General features: G+C 40.7%; 1 protein-coding gene across 3 annotated transcripts in view; it reads left to right on the forward strand.

The window, feature by feature from the left end:
- The window catches only part of LOC140541677 (oxysterol-binding protein 2-like), an 85,752-nt gene extending 64,653 nt beyond the window's left edge, over positions 1–21,099 (forward strand). For 2 of the 3 annotated variants that reach the window (XM_072664413.1, XM_072664415.1), the window contains exons 4-15: positions 172–370; positions 642–765; positions 3,848–3,914; positions 6,518–6,670; positions 6,884–7,129; positions 7,291–7,411; positions 8,265–8,368; positions 8,466–8,561; positions 10,050–10,234; positions 10,362–10,582; positions 13,322–13,339; positions 14,298–21,099. In XM_072664413.1, the coding sequence (XP_072520514.1) occupies positions 172–370; positions 642–765; positions 3,848–3,914; positions 6,518–6,670; positions 6,884–7,129; positions 7,291–7,411; positions 8,265–8,368; positions 8,466–8,561; positions 10,050–10,234; positions 10,362–10,582; positions 13,322–13,339; positions 14,298–14,440 (1,677 nt within the window). In that variant the 3' untranslated portion in view covers positions 14,441–21,099. The remainder of the gene's footprint in view (positions 1–171; positions 371–641; positions 766–3,847; positions 3,915–6,517; positions 6,671–6,883; positions 7,130–7,290; positions 7,412–8,264; positions 8,369–8,465; positions 8,562–10,049; positions 10,235–10,361; positions 10,583–13,321; positions 13,340–14,297) is intronic. The other variant, XM_072664414.1, reaches the window with a different exon arrangement.
- Positions 21,100–21,817: the final 718 nt, after the last annotated feature.

A 21,817-nucleotide genomic window follows, 5' to 3' on the forward strand; every position in this document is an offset into this window, starting at 1 on the left:
GCCATAGGGGGCTCGATGTCTTGGGGCACTACACTACTCCAACCATGTGGGGCGATATGGATTTCCTTGCTTTATAAACAAAAGGATAGGGGGAGAGGGGAGACGTCCAGGTGTTTGCATGGTTTGGATTCTAGAAGTCATCGTGAGTTGCTGCCCTGTCTGTCCCTGCAGGCATGCCGAGACTTCCTGGAGCTGGCGGAGAGCCACAGCCGCAGATGGCAGCGAGTCCTGCAGCATGAGAGGGAGCAGCGCACTCACCTGGAGGAGACCATCGAGCAGCTGGCCAAACAGCACAACAGCCTGGAGAGAGCGTGGAGAGAGGCCCCTACACACTCCACCAACACGCCGGACACGCCCTCCACACACACAGGTGAGCTGAGACAGCAGGTGCCCATTTCAAAGACCTGCCTGATGTTTTGGAGATGTTCTGACCCAGTCGTCTAGCCCTGGGTTTTTCAGCCCTGGTCCTGGAGGCCTACTGTTAAGTGCAGGGCAGCTGGTCTCCAGGCCCATTTCTCCTGCTTTTAACACCTTAATCACCTTTAATAGCTGACTGTTCACCTGCTGTCTATTATGTAGATCCCACCCCTTCACACAGATGCCATTGGAGCCATACTATCAGTGCTGTGTGTTCTGTGCAGGGGTAAGTGAGCGGCCCCGGAAAGAAGAAGCGAGTGATGAAGATGAGGATACTGAATATTTCGATGCCATGGAGGATTCACCTGCATTCATCACAGTGACCGCCACAGACCCCTCACAACACAGGTCAGCTCTCTCTTTTCTTTCACACACACACACTTGTTAACCGTCATAAATGAACCCTTTTAACTCGAAAGCCCTGAACGTCAGCACCATCGTCAAATGTCAAGTCACACATTAATTTTATAGTAGTTCTGTAGATTCTTAATAAGCAGTATTTATTAAGTAATTAGTAGGTACTACTTAATTTGTAGATACTGGAAAATTTGGACTGATTGAATAAGTAGTAGGTACTCTTTAATTTGTAGATACTTAATAATCCGTATTACTATAGGTATATAGTATAAGGTACTACACATTTTTATTTAGTATGTAGATAGTGAATAGTACTTAATAGTACTTCTTGAATAGTACTGAATAGTACTTCTTGAATAATTAGTAGGTAATAAGTTATTTGTCAATACTGAAAGATTAGTACTTATTGAAAAAGAAGTAGGTACCAAATCATTTGTAGATTTTAAATTAGTACTTTTTGAATAGTTAGTAAGTACTAAATAATTAGTAGATACTGGAATAATTACTGAACAATATCTACAAATTCAATAATTAGTAGGCGCTACATAGTTAGTAGCTACTAAAAACATAGAACTTCTTAGTAGGTTGTAGTACCTACTAATTATTCACAAAGTACTATTATTTGTGTCTATTCAGTATGTAGGTACTAAATAATTAGAATTTGAAGATACTTAATAATCCTACTTATTTAATACTTAGTAAGCATTACCTAATTACCTAATTCGTAGCTACTGACAAATTAGTACTTAATAAATAGTACAATAAGGTACTACACATTTGTATTTAGTACGTAGATACTGAATAACAATTACTTCTTGAATAATTAGTAGGTAATTCATTTTTTTGTCAATACTGAAAGATTAGTACTTATTGAAAAAGAAGTAGGTACCAAATCATTTGTAGATTTTAAATAATTAGTACTTTTTGAATAGTTAGTAAGTACTAAATAATTGGTAGATACTGGAATAATTACTGAACAATATCTACATATTTAATAATTAGTAGGCGCTACATAATATTTAGCTACTAAAAACATAGAACTTCTTATTAGGTTGTAGTACCTACTAACTATTCACAAAGTACTGTTATTTATGTCTATTCAGTACGAAGGTACAGAATAATTCGAACTTAAATAATATGTAGAATGTAAATAATTAGTACTTATTGAAAAGTTAGTAAGTGCTAAATAATTGGTAGATACTGGGATACTTATTGAATAATTAGTAAGTACTAAAACTTTACTTATAAAGTAAATAATTAAAACTTCTTGGATATTTAGCAGGTCTAAGATTATTACTTATTGAATACTTTGTAGATTTTAAATAATTAGTACTTATTGATAAGTCCGTAAGTGCTAAATAATTAGTAGATACTGGACTAATTACTGCATAATTAGTACTTGTTAAATAATTAGTAAGTGCCAAATAATTTGTAAAAATAGTAGATATGGAAAAATCCATACTTACTGAATAATTAGTAAGTTCTGAAAAAATAGAACTTACAGAATAATTAGTATGCAGTAAATACTGAATAATCAGTAGATGCTGAATTCATTATTGAATAATTAGAAGATGCTGAAATATCAGTATGTGCTACGTTAGTGGGCACTGAATAATGAGTACTTATTGAATAATTAGTAGATACTGAATAGTTAACATGTACTGAACATTAGGCAGTATTGAAGTCAAAAGTACTTGTTGCATGCAGACACAAAGGTTCTTCAATGCAATGGTTCTATAAAGAACCACAACAAACTCCAAAAGCCCTTTGAATGTTTAAATGGTTCGTTGCCTGGTTAAAAGGGGTTCTTCTCTATGATTGAAAACCTTTTGAAGTTGGTTAATACATGGTTCTATATACCACATAAAGGGTTTCACTACTCTTTAAAGCCAAGGAACTCTTTTCAGTACTATCTAGAACCCTTTTGTGTACAATTTATTAAGTATATATAAATAAATGGATGTAAATGGTGTATTATTACACACACTTACACTCACCCACCCACATATTGTCCTTGACTGAATTCTCTGTGGCAGTGTGTGTGTGTGTGTGTGTGTGTGTGTGTGTGTGTGTGTGTGTGCTCTATTATGTTTTAATGAGAGAGTTTGATCTGCTGGATCTCACCATGGTTGAGTTAACAACCCGAGACGGTTTCCTTCTCATTATCCAATATATCTGCCTTCAGCTTTCTCTCTCTCTCTCTCGCTCTCTCTCTCTCTCTCTCTCACACACACACACACACACACACACACAAAGTTATATGACTGTGTTTGAACTGTACTCCCAGCTGTTTGAATCAGCAAGGTTTGGTGTGTGTGTGTGTGTGTGTGTGTGTGTGTGTGTGTGTGTGTGTGTGTGTGTGTGTGTTCAGGGGAACATACCCAATCTGACACTTCGGGACGCTGTATTTACAGTACCTTACCATACAAATCTCCACATTCACACAGGCAGACCTTTACCTTTGGGGGCTCAGGATCTGAATCTTATGATTGAGCAAATGGCTAATATGTAAATGACATACAGCTTCAACACTGTGCAGAGGTTTTAAGCCCCTAATGTCTCTCAGCAGTGAGAGGGTTTTTACTGTAGAAGCTCCAGATCTCATCAGATCAGATGCAGGTGAACATAAATCCAGTAAAGAGGAGAAACAAGAGCTTCTCATTCTGAAGGAAGAAAGTAGTGAGATCTTGTCGGTGAGCTAGTCTGAAGAACAGAGCTCAGTTCCTTCAGGTTTCTCCTGGACGCCCCCCAGTCCAGCCAACTCCATCAGCAGCAGCAGTAGCAGCTCACCTGATTTACCATCAAACCAGGTGTTGATCTGAGGAGAACTCTAAATAATACTAGACTCCATGAGGAGACCTTTGGAGATGTTCTAATGATGAACACAGTGATGGAGAACCACCACCTCCACCACTTTCTGTAGGAGTGTTATTAATGTTTATTCTGAATTTCACAGGGGACTAAAAATTTTGCACAGTACGGTACTCTGTATAATTGTTAATTGTGTGTTTGTGTGTGTGTGTGTGTGTGTGTGTGTGTGTGTGTGTGTGTGTGTGTGTGTGTGTGATTGCAGGCGATCTCAGAGTAATTTAAGTGGTGCCAGTGGTGGACAGCCCAGTGAGTGGAACCTGGAGGACCATGTGAGTGTCCATTTCGCTCTTTATTGCTCTCCTAGCAACTGTTGCTAGGTTGGACAAGCTATTCAGAATACTGCCCAACATCCCATTCAGTCAAATGATGACAGAACACACAATTCAGTTATGTGGCAAATTAATAGGGGTGTGTGAGAGATCAGCAGCCACGCCATTATATTATAGGCAGTGTTCGTTTCGTTAACATAAACTGTGACGAAAAATTAGTTTATGAACTTTTTCTACGACAAAAAAGAGATGAGAAATATTTAGAAAACCAGAACGGTGACGAAATCTACTACACTTTTAGACCCGCCTCACCTCACTGTATCCTTAAGACTGGATATTCGCGTCTGGCCTCTTTTCTTGCTCACAAACAACATCCTAAAATCTTTGAAATTACTTTTTTTTTTAATCGTGATGGAAACGAGAGCAAACTGCAATCATTATATTTTGTCAGAGTTTCCGATCTTTCCATTTCGCTGGATGAAAATTGCTGCCGTCAGCAATCGTATCCAACTGCAGCAGACCTCTAAATAATAATAAAACCTTAGACAGCATGACCTAAAATTAGACTAAATGGTATCACTTTACTTCGATGGTCCATTGTAGATGCCTTGTAGATGCTCGCCTGATACTCATTCATTCATTCTGATATAACATTCAGCTGAATGAATTCAACTAACCCTAACCTAAATCTTAAATCTTAAATCTAACCCTAACCTAAATCTTAAATCTAACCCTAAACCAAACCTAAATCTTAAATCTAACCCTAACCCTAACCTAAATCTTAAATCTAACCTAAATCTTAAATCTAACTCTAAACCTAACCTTAATCTTAAATCTAACCCTAACCTAAATCTTAAATCTAACCCTAACCCTAACCTAAATCTTAAATCTAACCTAAATCTTAAATCTAACTCTAAACCTAAATCTTAAATCTTAAATCTAACCCTAACCTAAATCTTAAATCTTAAATCTAACCCTAACCTAAATCTTAAATCTTAAATCTAACCCTAACCTAAATCTTAAATCTAACTCTAACCCTAACCTAAATCTTAAATCTAACCCTAACCCTAACCTAAATCTTAAATCTAACCCTAACCTAAATCTAACCCTAACCTAAATCTTAAATCTAACCCTAACCCTAACCTAAATCTTAAATCTTAAATCTAACCTAAATCTTAAATCTAACTCTAAACCTAACCTAAATCTTAAATCTAACCCTAACCTAAATCTTAAATCTTAAATCTAACCCTAACCTAAATCTTAAATCTAACCCTAACCTAAATCTTAAATCTAACTCTAACCCTAACCTAAATCTTAAATCTAACCCTAACCTAAATCTTAAATCTAACCCTAACCCTAACCTAAATCTTAAATCTAACCCTAACCTAAATCTAACCCTAACCTAAATCTTAAATCTAACCCTAACCCTAACCTAAATCTTAAATCTAACCCTAACCCTAACCTAAATCTTAAATCTAACCCTAACCTAAATCTTAAATCTAACCCTAACCTAAACTAAATCTTAAATCTAACCCTAAACCTAAACTAAATCTTAAATCTAACTCTAACCTAAATCTTAAATCTTAAATCTAACCCTAACCTAAATCTTAAATCTAACCCTAACCTAAATCTAACCCTAACCTAAATCTTAAATCTAACCCTAACCCTAACCTAAATCTTAAATCTAACCCTAACCTTAACCTAAATCTTAAATCTAACCCTAACCTAACCTAAATCTTAAATCTAACCCTAACCTAAACTAAATCTTAAATCTAACCCTAAACCTAAACTAAATCTTAAATCTAACCCTAAACCTAAACTAAATCTTAAATCTAACTCTAACCTAAATCTTAAATCTTAAATCTAACCCTAACCTAAATCTTAAATCTAACCCTAAACCTAAATCTTAAATCTTAAATCCAACCCTAACCTAAATCTTAAATCCAACCCTAACCTAAATCTTAAATCTAACCCTCACCTAAATCTTAAATATTAAATCTAACCCTAACCTAAATCTTTAATCTAACCCTAACATTAACCTAAATCTTAAATCTAACCCAAAACCTAACCCTAAAAGAGTGAGGTTAGGTTTAGGGTTAGGTTTTGAATTAAATTCAATAGACAGTCATTTATATTCAACTTAGACTTCAGTTACATTTAATACTCATTTAGTTGAATGTAGTAATTGGATGAATTTATAGTGGACCGTCCAAGTAAAATATAGAAACAGTTTCAGTGACTAAAACTAAGATGAACTAAATTACTAAAAGGGGAAACTAATATACATTTAAGTCAGAGGACTAAGACTAAAACTAAATACAATTATCATCAATTAAAATCAGATGCTCTGGATTTCACTGATTAAACTATTGGATGTTCTATTAAGACATTACTAAGCGTGAACAGCCAATATGCGAAGTCAGCCAATCAGCATTTGCTAGCCTAAATACTGCTGCTAATGCTAATAACTCGTTGCGCCATCATAAGAAAAGCACTTTTGCCTAAAGTATTCGGACGCATAGCACCGTCTAGTGGCAGAGAGTGAGTTCATGCTGGAGTTTGTTTTGGGTGTATCTCCATCACTCTGTGTGCTTGTCCCACAGTCATCTCCCAGCTACAATGATTTGTCAGGGAAAGAGGTTCAGCCCCGCAGGAAGAGGCGGAGCCGCATCCCAGACAAGCCCAACTACTCGCTGAACCTGTGGAGCATCATGAAGAACTGCATCGGGAAAGAGCTCTCCAAAATTCCCATGCCTGTGAGTGTCCCAGTACCCATTGTCCCATTGCCTGCTTACAGTGAGGAGACTGAGCTGGAGATGTCTAATATGCAGTTATACTAGATGTTGGAACATTGCTGTGAGGATTTGATTGCATTTATGATGATGATGATGATGATTAGTTCTACATCACATAATCTCACCTCTTCTTATTTCTCTCTCTCTCTCTCTCTCTCTCTCTCTCTCTCTCAGGTGAACTTTAATGAGCCTCTGTCGATGCTGCAGCGCTTGACGGAGGATCTGGAGTACAGTGAGCTGCTGGATAAAGCGGCTCGCTGCGAGAACTCTCTGGAGCAGATGTGTTTGGTCGCCGCGTTCTCCGTGTCCTCCTACTCCACCACTGTCCACCGCACAGCCAAACCCTTCAACCCCCTGCTGGGGGAGACATACGAGCTCGACCGGCTGGAGGAGTTCGGCTACCGCTCACTCTGTGAACAAGTGAGTGTACTGAGCTGGAATAAAACATGGACAGTCAAACAGCACCCCCTGGAGGCCTAACCGAGCGCAAACATGCCTCCTTTGCTTACTCCTTTCATGTCTTATATCCTGGATTTAGTGTGATATACTTATCTTACACACACAATCAAATTTATCCACAGGTCAGTCATCATCCTCCAGCTGCCGCCCATCATGTAATGTCACAGCGAGGCTGGTCCCTGTGGCAAGAAATCACCATCGCAAGCAAGTTCCGCGGCAAATACCTGTCCATCATGCCCCTGGGTAAGAGCCTCAGCTTCCTCCAACAAACACAGGCTGTAGGGATGCCCACACGCTGCTCTGTTTATATTCAGCTCAGTAGGCTCTGTGGTCTAAGCGGATGGGGGGGGGGGGGGGGGGAGGTCGCAAGTTCGAATCCCGAGCCGCTTTGCCATCAGCAGCCGGAGTCTGAGAAAGTCTCCGGGTGGGTAGATGGATGGCGCGCTCTCTCTCCACTCATCACTTTTAAGCGATGCTGTGGAGCTGGTGCAGTGGAGCTGGGGACCCGCCACTTGTCGGTTCCTGTGGAAAAGTGGAAGGAAATTGAGTAAATTAACATCAGTAGTGGTAATTTGGATGGGTTACTGGCCAGTGCCCATAGGCTACATTGACTCAAAGAAGCCTCCAGAACAGTCCTTGGGCTCTTAACCCTATGTCCTGTTATTTCTTGTTAATAAACCCTCACAACCCTCATCCCTTTACAAATAAGAAGACAGATACACACCAGAAAATAGACATGTACCTCATTTTATGTATAAATTAATATGTATTATTTTAATAAGTAGAAATAAACAAGCAAAAAGCCGCCAAGAACAGAAACATTAAGAGAATAGAACTGCAGGAAATTCATGTTCATAAATTAATGGAAATTAATCCATTTGTTTAGCCCTTTTTAATCCTTTCACAAAATCTAGAATTTTCTATTTTTTCCGACGTTTGTGCCCAAGGGCCTTGTAATACCGTGATGCGTCCCTGAGTAATAATATTATAATACCTGAAGTTTAACAGAAATGAAATATTGGAGATAAGCTTCTAAATATCTTAAGGTCCTGATAAAGCTCTGAAGACTGGTACTGAACTCTCATTCGCTCTCTAGGTGCCATCCATCTACGGTTCCATGCAAGTGGGAACCACTACGTGTGGCGTAAGGTTACGTCCACTGTGCACAACATCATCGTGGGCAAACTGTGGATAGACCAGGTGCGTTCTCTAACTTTTTTGCACTGAACTGATATTCAAAATAATTTCAAATAATGTTGCATCATGTTGAAATGTCCCCTGTCTTCCTCTCTCTCAGTCAGGGGACATTGATATTGTAAACCACAGAACCAAAGAGACATGTCAGCTGAAGTTCTCTCCATATAGCTACTTCTCCAGGGAAGTTCCACGCAAGGTAATATCTCAGCGGCTTTTGAAGCTCCTCCAACCTCCTCCACCATCTTTCTCCTCCAGAAACCACTGTGCTTCACCTTTAAACACAATATAGAACCTGCTCCAGACACTTTCACTACCTTCCAAAGACTCTCATTCTACTCCAGAGATAATCATTCTCCACAAAACTATCAGTACCCCCTGTAAACATCACAGTTTTCCACCCAAACTCCATCATTACCCTCTAAACATCACAGTTTTCCACCCAAACTCCATCATTACCCTCTAAACATCACAGTTTTCCACCCAAACACCATCATTACCCTCTAAACATCAACATTTTCCACCCAAACACCATCATTACCCTCTAAACATCAACGTTTTCCACCCAAACACCATCATTACCCTCTAAACATCACAGTTTTCCACCCAAACACCATCATTACCCTCTAAACATCAACGTTTTCCACCCAAACACCATCATTACCCTCTAAACATCACAGTTTTCCACCCAAACACCATCATTACCCTCTAAACATCAACGTTTTCCACCCAAACTCCATCATTACCCTCTAAACATCACCATTTTCCACCCAAACTCCATCATTTCCCATCTAAACATCACCGTTTTCCACCCAAACTCCATCATTTCCCATCTAAACATCACCGTTTTCCACCCAAACTCCATCATTTCCCATCTAAACATCACCGTTTTCCACCCAAACTCCATCATTTCCCATCTAAACATCACCGTTTTCCACACAAATAACATGATTCTCCACCAAAGATCATCATTCCTCTCCAAACATCCACATTTTCCACCAAAACCACCATTCTCCACCTCCACCTACACCATCATTTCCCTCTAAAAAAATCTTTCTCCACCATCCTTCTCCTTAAAGCACCAGCGTTCTCCACCAAATGCCACCATTCTCCATCCAAACATCATCATTCTCCACCAAAGACTGTAATTCTTCTGTAGACATAATTATTCTTCACAAAACACCATCATTACCCTCAAAACATAACCGTTTCCACCAAACACCATCCTTACCTTCTAAACATTATCTTTTTTCCACACAAACACCATCATTCTCCACAATCATTCTCCACCGAAAACCATAATTCTCCACCATGCACTGTCCTAATGAGCCAAACATCCAAACCAAGCATCATGATTCTCCATCAAACACCATCATTAATCATTCTCCACCATCATTTTCCTCCAAGCACCATCACTCTCCACCCAAACCCCATCACTCTCCACCCAAACCCCATCACTCTCCACCAAACCCCATCACTCTTCACCAAAGACCACCATTCCCCACCCAAACACCTTCATTCCCCACCCAAACACCTTTATTCTCCACCCAAACACCATCACTCTCCACTAAACACTATCATTCTCCTCTAAACATCTTCATTCTCCACCAAACATCATGCTATACTAGATGCGATACTTTATTGAGAAGCTGTATAATTTGCTTCCTGCTCTGGTGTTTTGGTCTAGGTGACCGGTGTGGTGGGGGACAGTGAGGGTCAGGCACACTACATCCTATCCGGGACGTGGGACGAGAGGATGGAGAGCGCCAAGATTGTCCAGAGCAGCCGGGGAAGCAGCGGGGCTGAGGGCAAACAGAAGACTGTCTACCAAACACTTTCCCCAAGACTGCTGTGGAAGAAATACCCCCTCCCGTAAGCACCGAACACCATACACACACTTCACACACGTCAGCAACACACACACACAAAAACACGAAAACCAACTAGAGCATCTCAAAATACTGAACATCTTTTCCTTTTTTCCAATCTCTTCTCTCAGAGAGAACGCTGAGAACATGTACTTTTTCTCGTCTCTGGCTCTGACGCTGAATGAGGAGGAGGCGGGCGTGAGTTTGACTGATAGCCGGCTGCGGCCGGACCAGCGGCTGATGGAGGAAGGCCAGTGGGACGAGGCAAACTCTGAGAAACAGAGACTGGAGGAGAAACAGAGGGCAGTGAGGAGGAGGAGAGAGACCGAGGCCTCAGATGCCATGGATGAAGGTGAGGAGCACAGAGAATTCTCAAGCAGTCAATAAGGCATCATTTAAAGCACTGTTTAACTACAGCTACTGGAGTTCGTTTAGTTTTTCAACCATATTAAATAATATCTTTTATAACGGTGAGATCAACATTCCTGGAACCTCAGCAGCAGCTAGTGAAGCTCAGTGATCCAAAACTATCCACGAAACACCACCATTCTCCTCCAAACATCATCAGTCTTAATAAAACACCATCTTCCTCCACCAATCACCGTCATTCTCCACCCAAATCCATCATTCTCCACCAATCACCATCATTCTCCACCAAAAAGCATTCTCCACCAAACTCCTTCATTCCCCACTAACAATCATTATCATTCTCCACCAATCACCATCATTCTCTGACAAACCCCATCATTCTCTGACAAACTCCACCATTCTCCACCAGTCACCACCATTCTCCACCAACCTCCATCATTCTCTGACAAACCCCATCATTCTCTGACAAACTCCACCATTCTCCACCAGTCACCACCATTCTCCTCCAAACATCATCAGTCTTAATAAAACACCATCTTCCTCCACCAATCACCATCATTCTCCACCCAAATCCATCATTCTCCACCAATCACCATCATTCTCCACCAAAAAGCATTCTCCACCAAACTCCTTCATTCCCCACTAACAATCATTATCATTCTCCACCAATCACCATCATTCTCCACCAAATAGCATTTTCCACCAAAATCCATCATTCTCCACCAGTCATTATCATTCTCCACCAAACTCCCCTTCATTCTCAACTAACAATCATTCTCCACTAAATACCATCGTTCTCCACCAAACTCCATCATTCTCCACCAAACTCCATCATTCTCTGACAGACGTCATCATTCTCTGCCAAACTCCACCATTCTCCACCGGTCACCATCATTCTCCACAAAACTCCATCATTCTCCACACAACATCTTTATTTTCCACTAAAAATCATTCTCCACCAATAACCATCATTCTCCCCCAAACTCCATCAATCTCCACACATTGTCATTCTCCACCAAACAGTATTCTCGACCAAACTCCATCATTCTCCACCAAACTCCATCATTCTCCACCAAACCCCATCATTCTCTGACAAACCCCATCATTCTCTGACAAACTTCACCATTCTCCACCCGTCATCATCAGTCTCCACCAAACTCCATCATTCTCCACCAATCACCATCAGTCTCCACCAAACTCCATAAATCTCCACACGTTGTCATTCTCCACTAAATAGCATTCTCCACCAATCACCATCATTCTCCACCAAACTCCATCAGTCTTAATAAAACATCATCTTCCACCACCAATCACCATCATTCTCCACCCAAATCCATCATTCTCCACACAACATTTTTATTCCCCACTAAATAGCATTCTCCACCAATCACAATCATTCTCCACCAAACATCATCAGTCTTAATAAAACTCCATCATTCTCCACCAAACACCATCCCTTCACCTCAGTGGATCTTTGGCTGGTAAAGGGTTCTTTTTAATAATGGTAGATTGTAGATGATTCTATATAGAACATTTTAAAAAGGTTCAATGTAGCACTAAAACAGGGTTCCACTATTCTTACAAGTCCAGGAACTCTTTCTCAGTACTATATATAGAACCTTTCACATCTTCACCACCCAGTGGTCAGAGAACAGTTCAGTAGAGTTCAATAAGTCCCTTTGGGGGAAGTCTAAGTGGTTCTGTGTGATCCTCATTATTCCTTACATGTCTGGTCTTCCAGACTGTGCTCATTTAGGTGAGTTCTGCCGTAGAAGTGTGTGTAGTACTAATCCATTTGGGGACATTGTTTGGACAGTCCACTGTTGATGGTTTCTAGACACGTTTAAAACCTCTTCAGCTACCATTTCAGTTCAGTGTTATCTAGCAATTGCTTCCCTCAGTGCTACCCTAATCCCAAACCTGTCCTTAAACCGAAGCCTCGTCCTAATCCCATGTCTAACCCAAACTTGAACTGATCTCAACTTGAACTCTCACACTGACTTTAATTACAAATCAGACCCCGGACATGCCCCTACTCATATTATCTCACTGAGGGTCCTGAAGGAGCAAAGAATTGAGCCAAATACAGACTTGCCCGGAAGCTGAACCTACCCAGACATCATTGGAATCTGATCAGTTTTCCTTTTTCCTAAGCATGCAAGAAAGTGTCAGAGTCAGGGTGTGACCGTTTGACAGTGAGAGTCTAATGGCTTATGGGAAGAAGCTGTTCTAGAGTCTAGCAGTGATGGCCCAGCTGTCCTCACTTTCCGCTATAGGGTCTGGAGGTCAGAGATGTTTCTATTCTTGCTGAAGCTAGTGTTGAAGGACCAGGTGAGGGTCACCACTATGTAAACAATAAGGAATGCGGTGGCTCTTAATAGTAGTGGTCTGAGATGTGTAAAGAACCCTTTTAAATGGTTTTTCCAAGGTTCTTCACACTCACACATTACCAAACATGGTTCTTCTATGAATTTGCTCAAAGATCCATTGGGATCCAAGTGAAACGCCTCCTCCTCCCTGAACCCATACTGTCCTGCAAGTGGTCTCTAAGTGCTGTGTGCTTCCAGGTTTCAACATATTAACAATTTAGGCTTCTGTGACAAACAGATCTGACCATCTGCAGAGGACTGTCCAAACAAGGCCCAGTCTCTTCATCACTGTTGATTTTTGACATTGACTATTATGATCATGTGACGTGTCTCTTTTCTCCTCCCATTGCCAGAGTATGAGATTGACTCTGGTGAGTTTAGTACGAGCCTGCTTTGGAATTCCATGCTTTTCATGCCGCTGTATGTGTGTGTGTGTGTATGTTTGTCAGTGTGTGTATGTGTCCCCCCTTTGCAGATCCGAACAGGATCTGTAATGGCAATTTTACCATGCGCTCAGTCTGCTTCCAGTGTGCATAGACTCTGCGAACCCAGTTTTACCTAATTAGGATCAGGGGGAAAAGCTCACGCTGCGCTCTCCTGCTGTCACTCATACAAACATGCCAGTCAAATACAGAGCATTTGCATACGCACCAGCTGTATTTGACTAATACTGGGGAAATGAGAGTTTTTCACAGACCTGACCCATCCACCCATCAATCCATCCAACCAGTTTCTTCTTGGTCAGAGTTGTAGTGAGTCCAGAGCGTAAACCCCTCAAAAATAAAGGTGCTACAAATGGTTCCACGAAGCACTATGGGACCCAATTTTCTCTCCAATTTAGCTGAGCTAATTAACCCACCCAGAGCAGGATGCCATAAAAGCTACTGTAGGTGTAAAGTGTAGGCGTCCCAATACTTTTGTCCATATAGTGTCCATATTGCTGTTCCTCCTTCAAAAGAACATCCAGCAGAGCCAAAACAGAGCTTGAAAACAGGCCAGTTCCAAAACCCCAAAACTGTTACATCACAGTCTTGACTTTTTTATTTACACCCCCAAAGAATTTACATAAACCCCACCCACTTACTGGAAAGCAGCTCATCACCTCCAAACTCTGCTAGTTATGGGAATACGGGTTACTACGCGAAAACAAAGCTAAGCTATGCTACATAGTTGTTTAAGCCATCATGTTGCCTCGCTGTAATTCAGCCAATCAGAGCAGAGTTCATCAAACCTACCATAAAAGGAAAGCCAGCATGTGTCAGGTGATAACAGGGTTGTAAATGGGCGTGGAGGTATGACGTCTTTGTGTTTGCGTGTGTTCTGGTGCAGGTCGGGAGTACGAGGGCTACCAGCCGCTGTGGTTCCACCAGAGGACGGACCCTCTGACCGGGGAGACCAGTTTTGTGTATAAAGGAGGTTACTGGGAGGCCAAAGAGAAGCAGGACTGGAGTATGTGTCCGGATATTTTCTGAAACATGTCAAGTGATCTGAGGAAAACAACAACAACAACAAACAAACAAACAAACAAACGAAAAGAGGCTGGGACAGAATGAGGACCTCCAGACAGAGTGATGGAGGCCTGGGGGCATGACCCCTGCCTCAGGAGACCACAGCAACCACTCTTGAGCGTGTGAGGGAAGTGTGTCTGTGTGTGTGTATGTGTGTATTTGCACTTCTCACACAGGCATAGAAACACAGATCACCACACAAACTCACATGATGAAGGGAAATGGAGAACGTGGGACATCTGATCCACAGAACCTCTCCAAATGCTCACCTGAAAGTGTGTGTTTGTGTGTGTGTTTGTGTGTGTGTGTGTGTGTTTGTGTTTGTGTGGGGGTGTGTTGGGGTGGGTGGGTGAGTGGGTGTGCAAGAAATAGAGGAATTGAACTGTATTGCCAAGTGCTTGGCCCCCTTGATTTCTTCCAAACCAAATCAGGTGCTCTTTCTTCAGCAACACCCTCACCCTCTTCATCTCTTTCTCTCTCCTACTCTTTCTCTCTGTCTCTCTCCCCTCTCTCTCTCCTGACTGGAAGACACAGGATGAGCTTGAAGAAGAAAGAGATTCCACTTATCACAGATGCATTAATTAGAGAAGATATTTATACTGTGTGCAGATGATTCAGTCCTATACAGGCTCACACTTCATTCTTAGAAAGTGCGTATCAGTACACTTAAGTGTTGCGTATCGTTTTGACGTAATTTGCATATCCCATTGAAGGGTGGACTAGGTACACTAAAGAAAAGGATACACTGAACTTAACGGATTCAAACGGGCTCTAATTTTCCACATGAATGAGAAAATATCAACGTATTTGTGGATAATAGCAACAAAAAAAAATGTGGAAATGATGCAAACGTTTGAACGAACTATCCAGCAGATACTGAACGTTTGACAGATGTTGACTGATAGAAAATCAGGTGATGTCAAAACCCAAGATCAATCTCTAAGGTTGGACAGATGCTGAATTTTGGTTGAAAATCAGAGTCAGATATCTGTCAGATGTAAGTTTGGCGAAAGATCTTAGACTTAAACCTCAAACAGTTCGAATTTAGATGAAAATAAAAATCGGGTTGACCTCAAAACCTAATATCAATGACTTGAATATCAATCCAGCATCAGACAGACATTGATTTTTAGTTGAAAATTTAAAAGTTAAGTTGACGTAAAAACCCAATGGTGGCTTCACAAAGCCCTCAAACGTTGGACAAATGTTGAATTTTGGTTGGAAATCAAAGTCAGATATCTATCAATTTGATGTCAGAAAAATGTTGGACTCTGACGTTGGTCAGACGTTGAATTTTAGCTGAAAAGGAAAATTAGGTTCCCATGTTGGCTTGGCATCAACCTACAACATTGTACAGGTGTTGAAAATGAAAATTGAGTTGATACCAAAAGCAACATTGGCTTGACCTCAACCTCCAACGTTGGACAGAAGTTGAATTTTAGTTGAAAATTAAGATGGGGTTGATGTCAAAACCCAACAGTGGCTTGACAAAGCCCTCCAACGTTGAACAGATGTTACATTTTGCTTGGAAATCTAAGTCAGATATCTGTCAATTTGATGTCAGAAAGATGTTGGACTCTAACACTGGTCAGACTTGAAAATTAGGTTCCGGTGTTGGCTTGACATCAACCTCCAACATTGAACAGACGTATAACACAAAAATTGGGTTGCTGCCAAAAGCCAACATTTGCTTGACCTAATCCTCCAACAGATGTTGGATCTCCATTGAAAATTAAAACGGTGTTGACGACTTCAAACCCTTATCATTGAACAGACGTTGAAAATAAAAAATCAATGTTGGCTTGACATCAGGCTCTAATGTTACATAGATGTTGAGTTTTGGTTACTATACCTCGTGACTAAATGTTGGCATTCAATATCAACATGATGTTGGCATGAGAGGTTTGAAAGACGTTGGCTTTTGGTTCCCTAACATCACTTAAACTTAAAAACAACTAAATATCAACATCACCTGTTTTGTCAGTATTTTACATCAAGGTAGAATAGAGTCGTCTAAGTTGGCATTAGACGTAGCAGACTTGCGTTCAACCAGATATTAACATTTATTGACGTTTGTGGCCAGCTGGGTATTTTCAGAACACCCCCCCCATATATATATATATATATATAAGCTGTATTTTAACACTCACATGACTCCTCTTACTCTGAACTGTTAGATTATTAGTTATACGTTAGCCAATGAGCCTCAGGCAGGCATCATGTGTTCTAACCCTCGAAAACCCCTAAACCATCTCCTACCCCTAAAAAGAAAGACAATTATTCCCTAATTAGCCATTAATGAGTTTGCTCAGTGATGCCCCCTAGAGTCCGCACCACTTTAAAGTCATACCAGAGATGTTACAGCCTGATCTTTAGTGGTATCCAAAAATGCTCAACATCCAGTTGATCTGAATGGTGAGTTAAAGGAACACATCAGCACAGTTCAGCCTGATTTCTGTCTGCTCTATACTGTATGTAGCACTAACAGTCATTTTCCTATATTTTGGAAATAACAGAAAACCATGTACTCAAACCACACAGTTATCCTACATCGGATGGGGCGCTGTTTCAGCATCCTGCCTTTTGGCTCCAATTCCTTAAAGGGGCGTTCCAGCCTAACTCTTTTTTTAGTTGGGCAGCATTGCTTTAAAAGAATTCGGGGTTTCACTACAATACCCAGCATGCATTATGTGTGCTGATAGTATTCTAGTCATGCATCCATTTGGAAAGTTCTGACTGCAGGCGTAGCCACTGATGGGGTACTCTAAAAGCAGTAGCGTTAGCTACCTGGCTTGGTTCAGCATTGATGAACAGCCTCGCCTCACAGAGCTTTGTTTTTTCATCAGTAAGGCGGCGCGTTCCAAGCAATTTAGCGATGGTTGCGTTTTCTCATTTTGGCCAGAATTCCCCTTTAAGAGCAGGAAAAGCATATAATCATGCATTGCAACACTAGGAGGCAGTAGACCACAATGAAAGTAGCTCTTTTAATGAAATACTAATATGAGAATATTGATGGTTATTTTGTATGTAATTTTTATTTTATTATTATTCTTTTTTGGAATGGGAATATTATATGAAATATGTCTAGCTACAGAAATTCCACACTCCAACACAGCCACATTGTCCCTTTGAAGAGATTCGTGCCTGTAAACCTCTTTAAAAGCCTGTAAAGCTTTTCCTCAAGCACATGGTCAAAACCCAACACTGGCTTGAGATCAAACTCTAAGTTTGGATAGATGCTGAATTTTGGTTGGAAATCAAAGTCAGATATCTGACAGTTTGGGAAAGATTTAAACTCAAACGTTGGGTAGATGCTAAATTTTGTTACAAATACAAAACGTGATGACATCAAAAGCCAATGCGGGCTTGATGTCAATCTCAAATGTGGACAAACACTGAATTATAGTTGAAAATAAACATTAAGCTGACGTCCAAACCCAGTGTTGGCTTGACAAAGCCCTCCAACATTCGACAGATGTTGAATTTTGGTTTGAAATCAAAGTCAAATATCTGTCACTTTGATGTCAGAAAGATGTTGGACTCTAACGTTGGACAGACGTTGAATTTAGTTGAAAATAAAAATCGCGTTGACGTCAAAAGCCAACATTGGCTTGACAGAGCCCTTCCACCATTGGACAGACGTTGAATTTTGGTTTGAAATCAAAGTCAGATATCTGTCAATTTGATGTCAGAAATATGTTGGACTCTAACGTTGGGCAGACGTTGAATTTAGTTGAAAATAAAAATCGGGTTTACGTCAAAAGCCAACGTTGGCTTGACAAAGTGCTCCAACATTGGACAGATGTTGAATTTTGATTTGAAATCAAAGTCAAATATCTGTCACTTTGCCGTCAGAAAGATGTTGGACTCTAACGTTGGGCAGACGTTGAATTTATTTGAAAATAAAAATCAGGTTGACGTCAAAAGCCAATGTTGGCTTGACAAAGCTCTCCAACATTGGACAGACATTGAATTTTGGTTTGAAATCAAAGTCAGATTGCTGCCAGTTTGACATCAGAAAGATGTTGGACTCTAACGTTGGACAGACGTTGAATTTTGGTTTGAAATCAAAGTCAGATATCCATCAATTTGACGTCAGAAAGATGTTGGACTCTAACGTTGGGCAGACGTTGAATTGTAGTTGAAAAGGAAAATCAGCTCCCACTGTTAGCTAGACATCAACCTCCAACATTTGAACAGGTGCTTTCAGTGCTTTCAGTGTTCCTCAAGCACATGGTAAACACCATGTTCCATGTTCTTCTCTACAAGCTGAGAAATGGTCAGAGGTGAACGGACGTATCCATGTGCTGCCCACAAATGCTTTCCTCCATACCATCAGTTTCCGGGTAGGATGAGGTTTAGAGAAGGTCAGCAAAAACTCATTCAGCTTAATGAGTAACTGTTTAACTTTTAGCTATTTATTTCAATTGATGTTTAGGTGAGGTGATGAGGTGGTAAAATCGAGCTAACGTCCTTCTGTATTCTTACTCCCTTTGGAAAATCCAGAATGCTAGCGTAGCCACCAATGACATTGAGCTTTGTAATGCTTTGTGAGCATTAGCCTTAGCAGCCTGGCTTCCTTCTCAGTTAGCTTATAGCCTCACAGTGTTTGTAGTTTAGACTAGCCTAGAGACTACTGAGATACCACTGTTCCACAATACCTAGCTACAACAATACAGTCCAGCTCAGTAGCGTAGCTTTTTAAACTGGAAAGTCAGCAGCTGCGTCCCAGTTGAGTACTACACACTGATACTTTGGCAGGTTAGCACACAAAGTATTAACATACTAACCTGTACAAAGCCCTACTACATCCTTCATACTCACCTGAACCTTATTATTATTAGGGCCTAATCCTACACCCTGCCCGTTGCGATGGTCATTGCTATCTTACACCCCGCCAACAGTCTATTTTCACACCTGCGTCGTTTAAACAGCAACAGTGCTTGTGAATATATCTACACCGATGGGCGTGGTGGTCTCGAAATGAGGGGTGTTCAGGTCAGTTTCTGGCGTATTGCTGCTATCTTGGCAACAGAAAACACAGGAGGTGAGCCACTGACTGAAAACAGCCTAGACAGACGTTCGTCAACAGTCAGATGTTCGATGCTATCTCGGCAGTAAATTGTCAACACAGGCATGTGCAGCCCAACGCTTGTACACACCCCCCCCCACGCTTTACACCACTGAAATAGCAACCTGCCAAGGTCAGACTGACCGCACCTGGCTCTTAAAGGGAGCGGTGAGAGACACCCTGACTGGTTTATTACTGCATGTTACGCCCAAAACAAACACACCCATGATTAATTAAGAGACTCCGTACATGACTTTTTTGTGTTTCGAGCCACGCAAGGTGAACTTTTCTCGTCGTTACGATAGCAAAGACGCCCTAAATCAAGCTGCACGGGGCCTAAAGGTCGCTAAAATAGGGCCCTTTACTCTAATTGGTACTCAGTTGTGACACACCCAATGTTATTGACTCTAGACTAACATCTAACACAGTCTGATGTGAGTAACGTACGTATTTTCTGAGCTTCTATTCCTTCTTAGGGTGAATAGAAATTTTCCCAGCATTCTGTAAGGCTTGTCCAACCTAGCACGCAGTTGTGGGCGGAGCATAGATAGGTCAGTTCACAACTGATGAACACCAGGCACAAGTATTAAAATCGCGCACTAAGATCTTTCATGTCTTTTAAAGTATATTATATGTCCAAAAGTCTGTGGACACCCTTCTTTTTAGTGAATTTCTGACAAAGGTCTGTGTAATCTCCAGTGTTGAAAAGCATAGACCAATAGAACAAGACCTGAGTGATCCAGAGTCCTGGGTCCGGGTGAGCTAAAGGGATCTAGCACCCCCTAGCATTGAGCTGTGAAGCAGTGGAACTGTGAACAATGGCTACATGCAATCAGATCCTTACAGCAGTTCTTTCCAGAATAGCTGAGAATGTGACTGTAGCAGAAAGGGGATAAACATTTTTTTTATTACTTTTTTTATTTTATTTTATTAAATATTTTTATTCAGTATTTTAGAATTTTAAAAGAAACATTAGATGAACACGTGTCCACAAACTTTTGGGTATATGGTTTATTTATAAAAAGGGAGACTTTCTGAATGCAACACCAATGTATTGGTTTGAAGACCTCACGTTCTCTGTGTTGACAGGCTCTCGAACCCTCGAACCCTTGAAACCTCAAACCCTTCTCCGTTTCTGTGTCTTAAGCCGGTTGGCGAAGTCTGTGGTCTCTACAAATGGTACGACACAAGACTTCACAGGTGTTCCACCGTCTAGTGTGAGCTATGTTTTCTAACTGTTAAGAATGTAGACTTTAGGTATACCACAGGTATAGTGTTCTACCTGTCTGGACTCGTGTGACTATTTTGTAATAACAAAAGAAGATAACTAGAAGAAATAATATGAAAATTATAAGTAAATGACGAGATGCGTAAATAATGGCGCTAATACATGCTGGTTTTGTTTGTTTGGGTTTTTTTTTTTGGTCAGATCTGGATTTTAACTGAAACATGTGTCTTATAATCAAAGATGATCTAGCTAGGCAGAGGTTTTAATTTTTTTTTTTTTTTTTTTTTTTTGATCAAGCTTCCGTGGTTTGATTTGAGATTTTAATATTTTGTATTAAAAGAGATTTGCTCACACTGTGGGTGGTGCTCGTTTATTGGATCTGTTTAATGTGTGATGGTGAGGGTGCTTCTGCAAAAAATGGTGGTGGTTCAGGTCTACAGCACTGAAGATCTGAATGAAGGGCATGGGTGTGATGGAATGGTTAAGGTAGACTGCATGTGCTAAGGCAAAATTCAACATCAGGACAGGTAGGGGTCAAATAACATATATATACATATATATATATATATGTATGTGTATATATATTTGTGTGTGTGTGTGTGTGTGTATATATATATATAAAATATCCATCCAGAATGTCAAAATCCAATAGATAGTGTCATGGAGACTCCACACTCTAACACCACTACAGGCCAGGGAGCTACCACGCCATGTGGGAGACTGGGGTACGAGTCCCAGTCTGGGTGACTGTGCTGTGCTACACCAATTCAAGACCAGAGTCTTGGGCAAGACTCCTAACACCACGACGGTCCACCTCCGTATTACCAGTACTGTAATATGTAAGTAGCTCTGGATAAGAGCATCCGCTAAATGGTATAAATGTATATGTGCCTGGAGCAGAGCCTCAGGTGAGAGGCGTAGGCCAGCCCTTGAGAATGGACTTCCCACTGAGGCCAGCAGAGGGAGGCATTACAATGGGAATAAGATGGTGAGTTGAACCAGGTATGTGAAATCAGAGACAGCACTAAACCCTGCATTGATG

Source organism: Salminus brasiliensis, chromosome 20, assembly GCF_030463535.1.
Source record: "Salminus brasiliensis chromosome 20, fSalBra1.hap2, whole genome shotgun sequence".
In the NCBI taxonomy this organism is placed as follows: domain Eukaryota; kingdom Metazoa; phylum Chordata; class Actinopteri; order Characiformes; family Bryconidae; genus Salminus; species Salminus brasiliensis.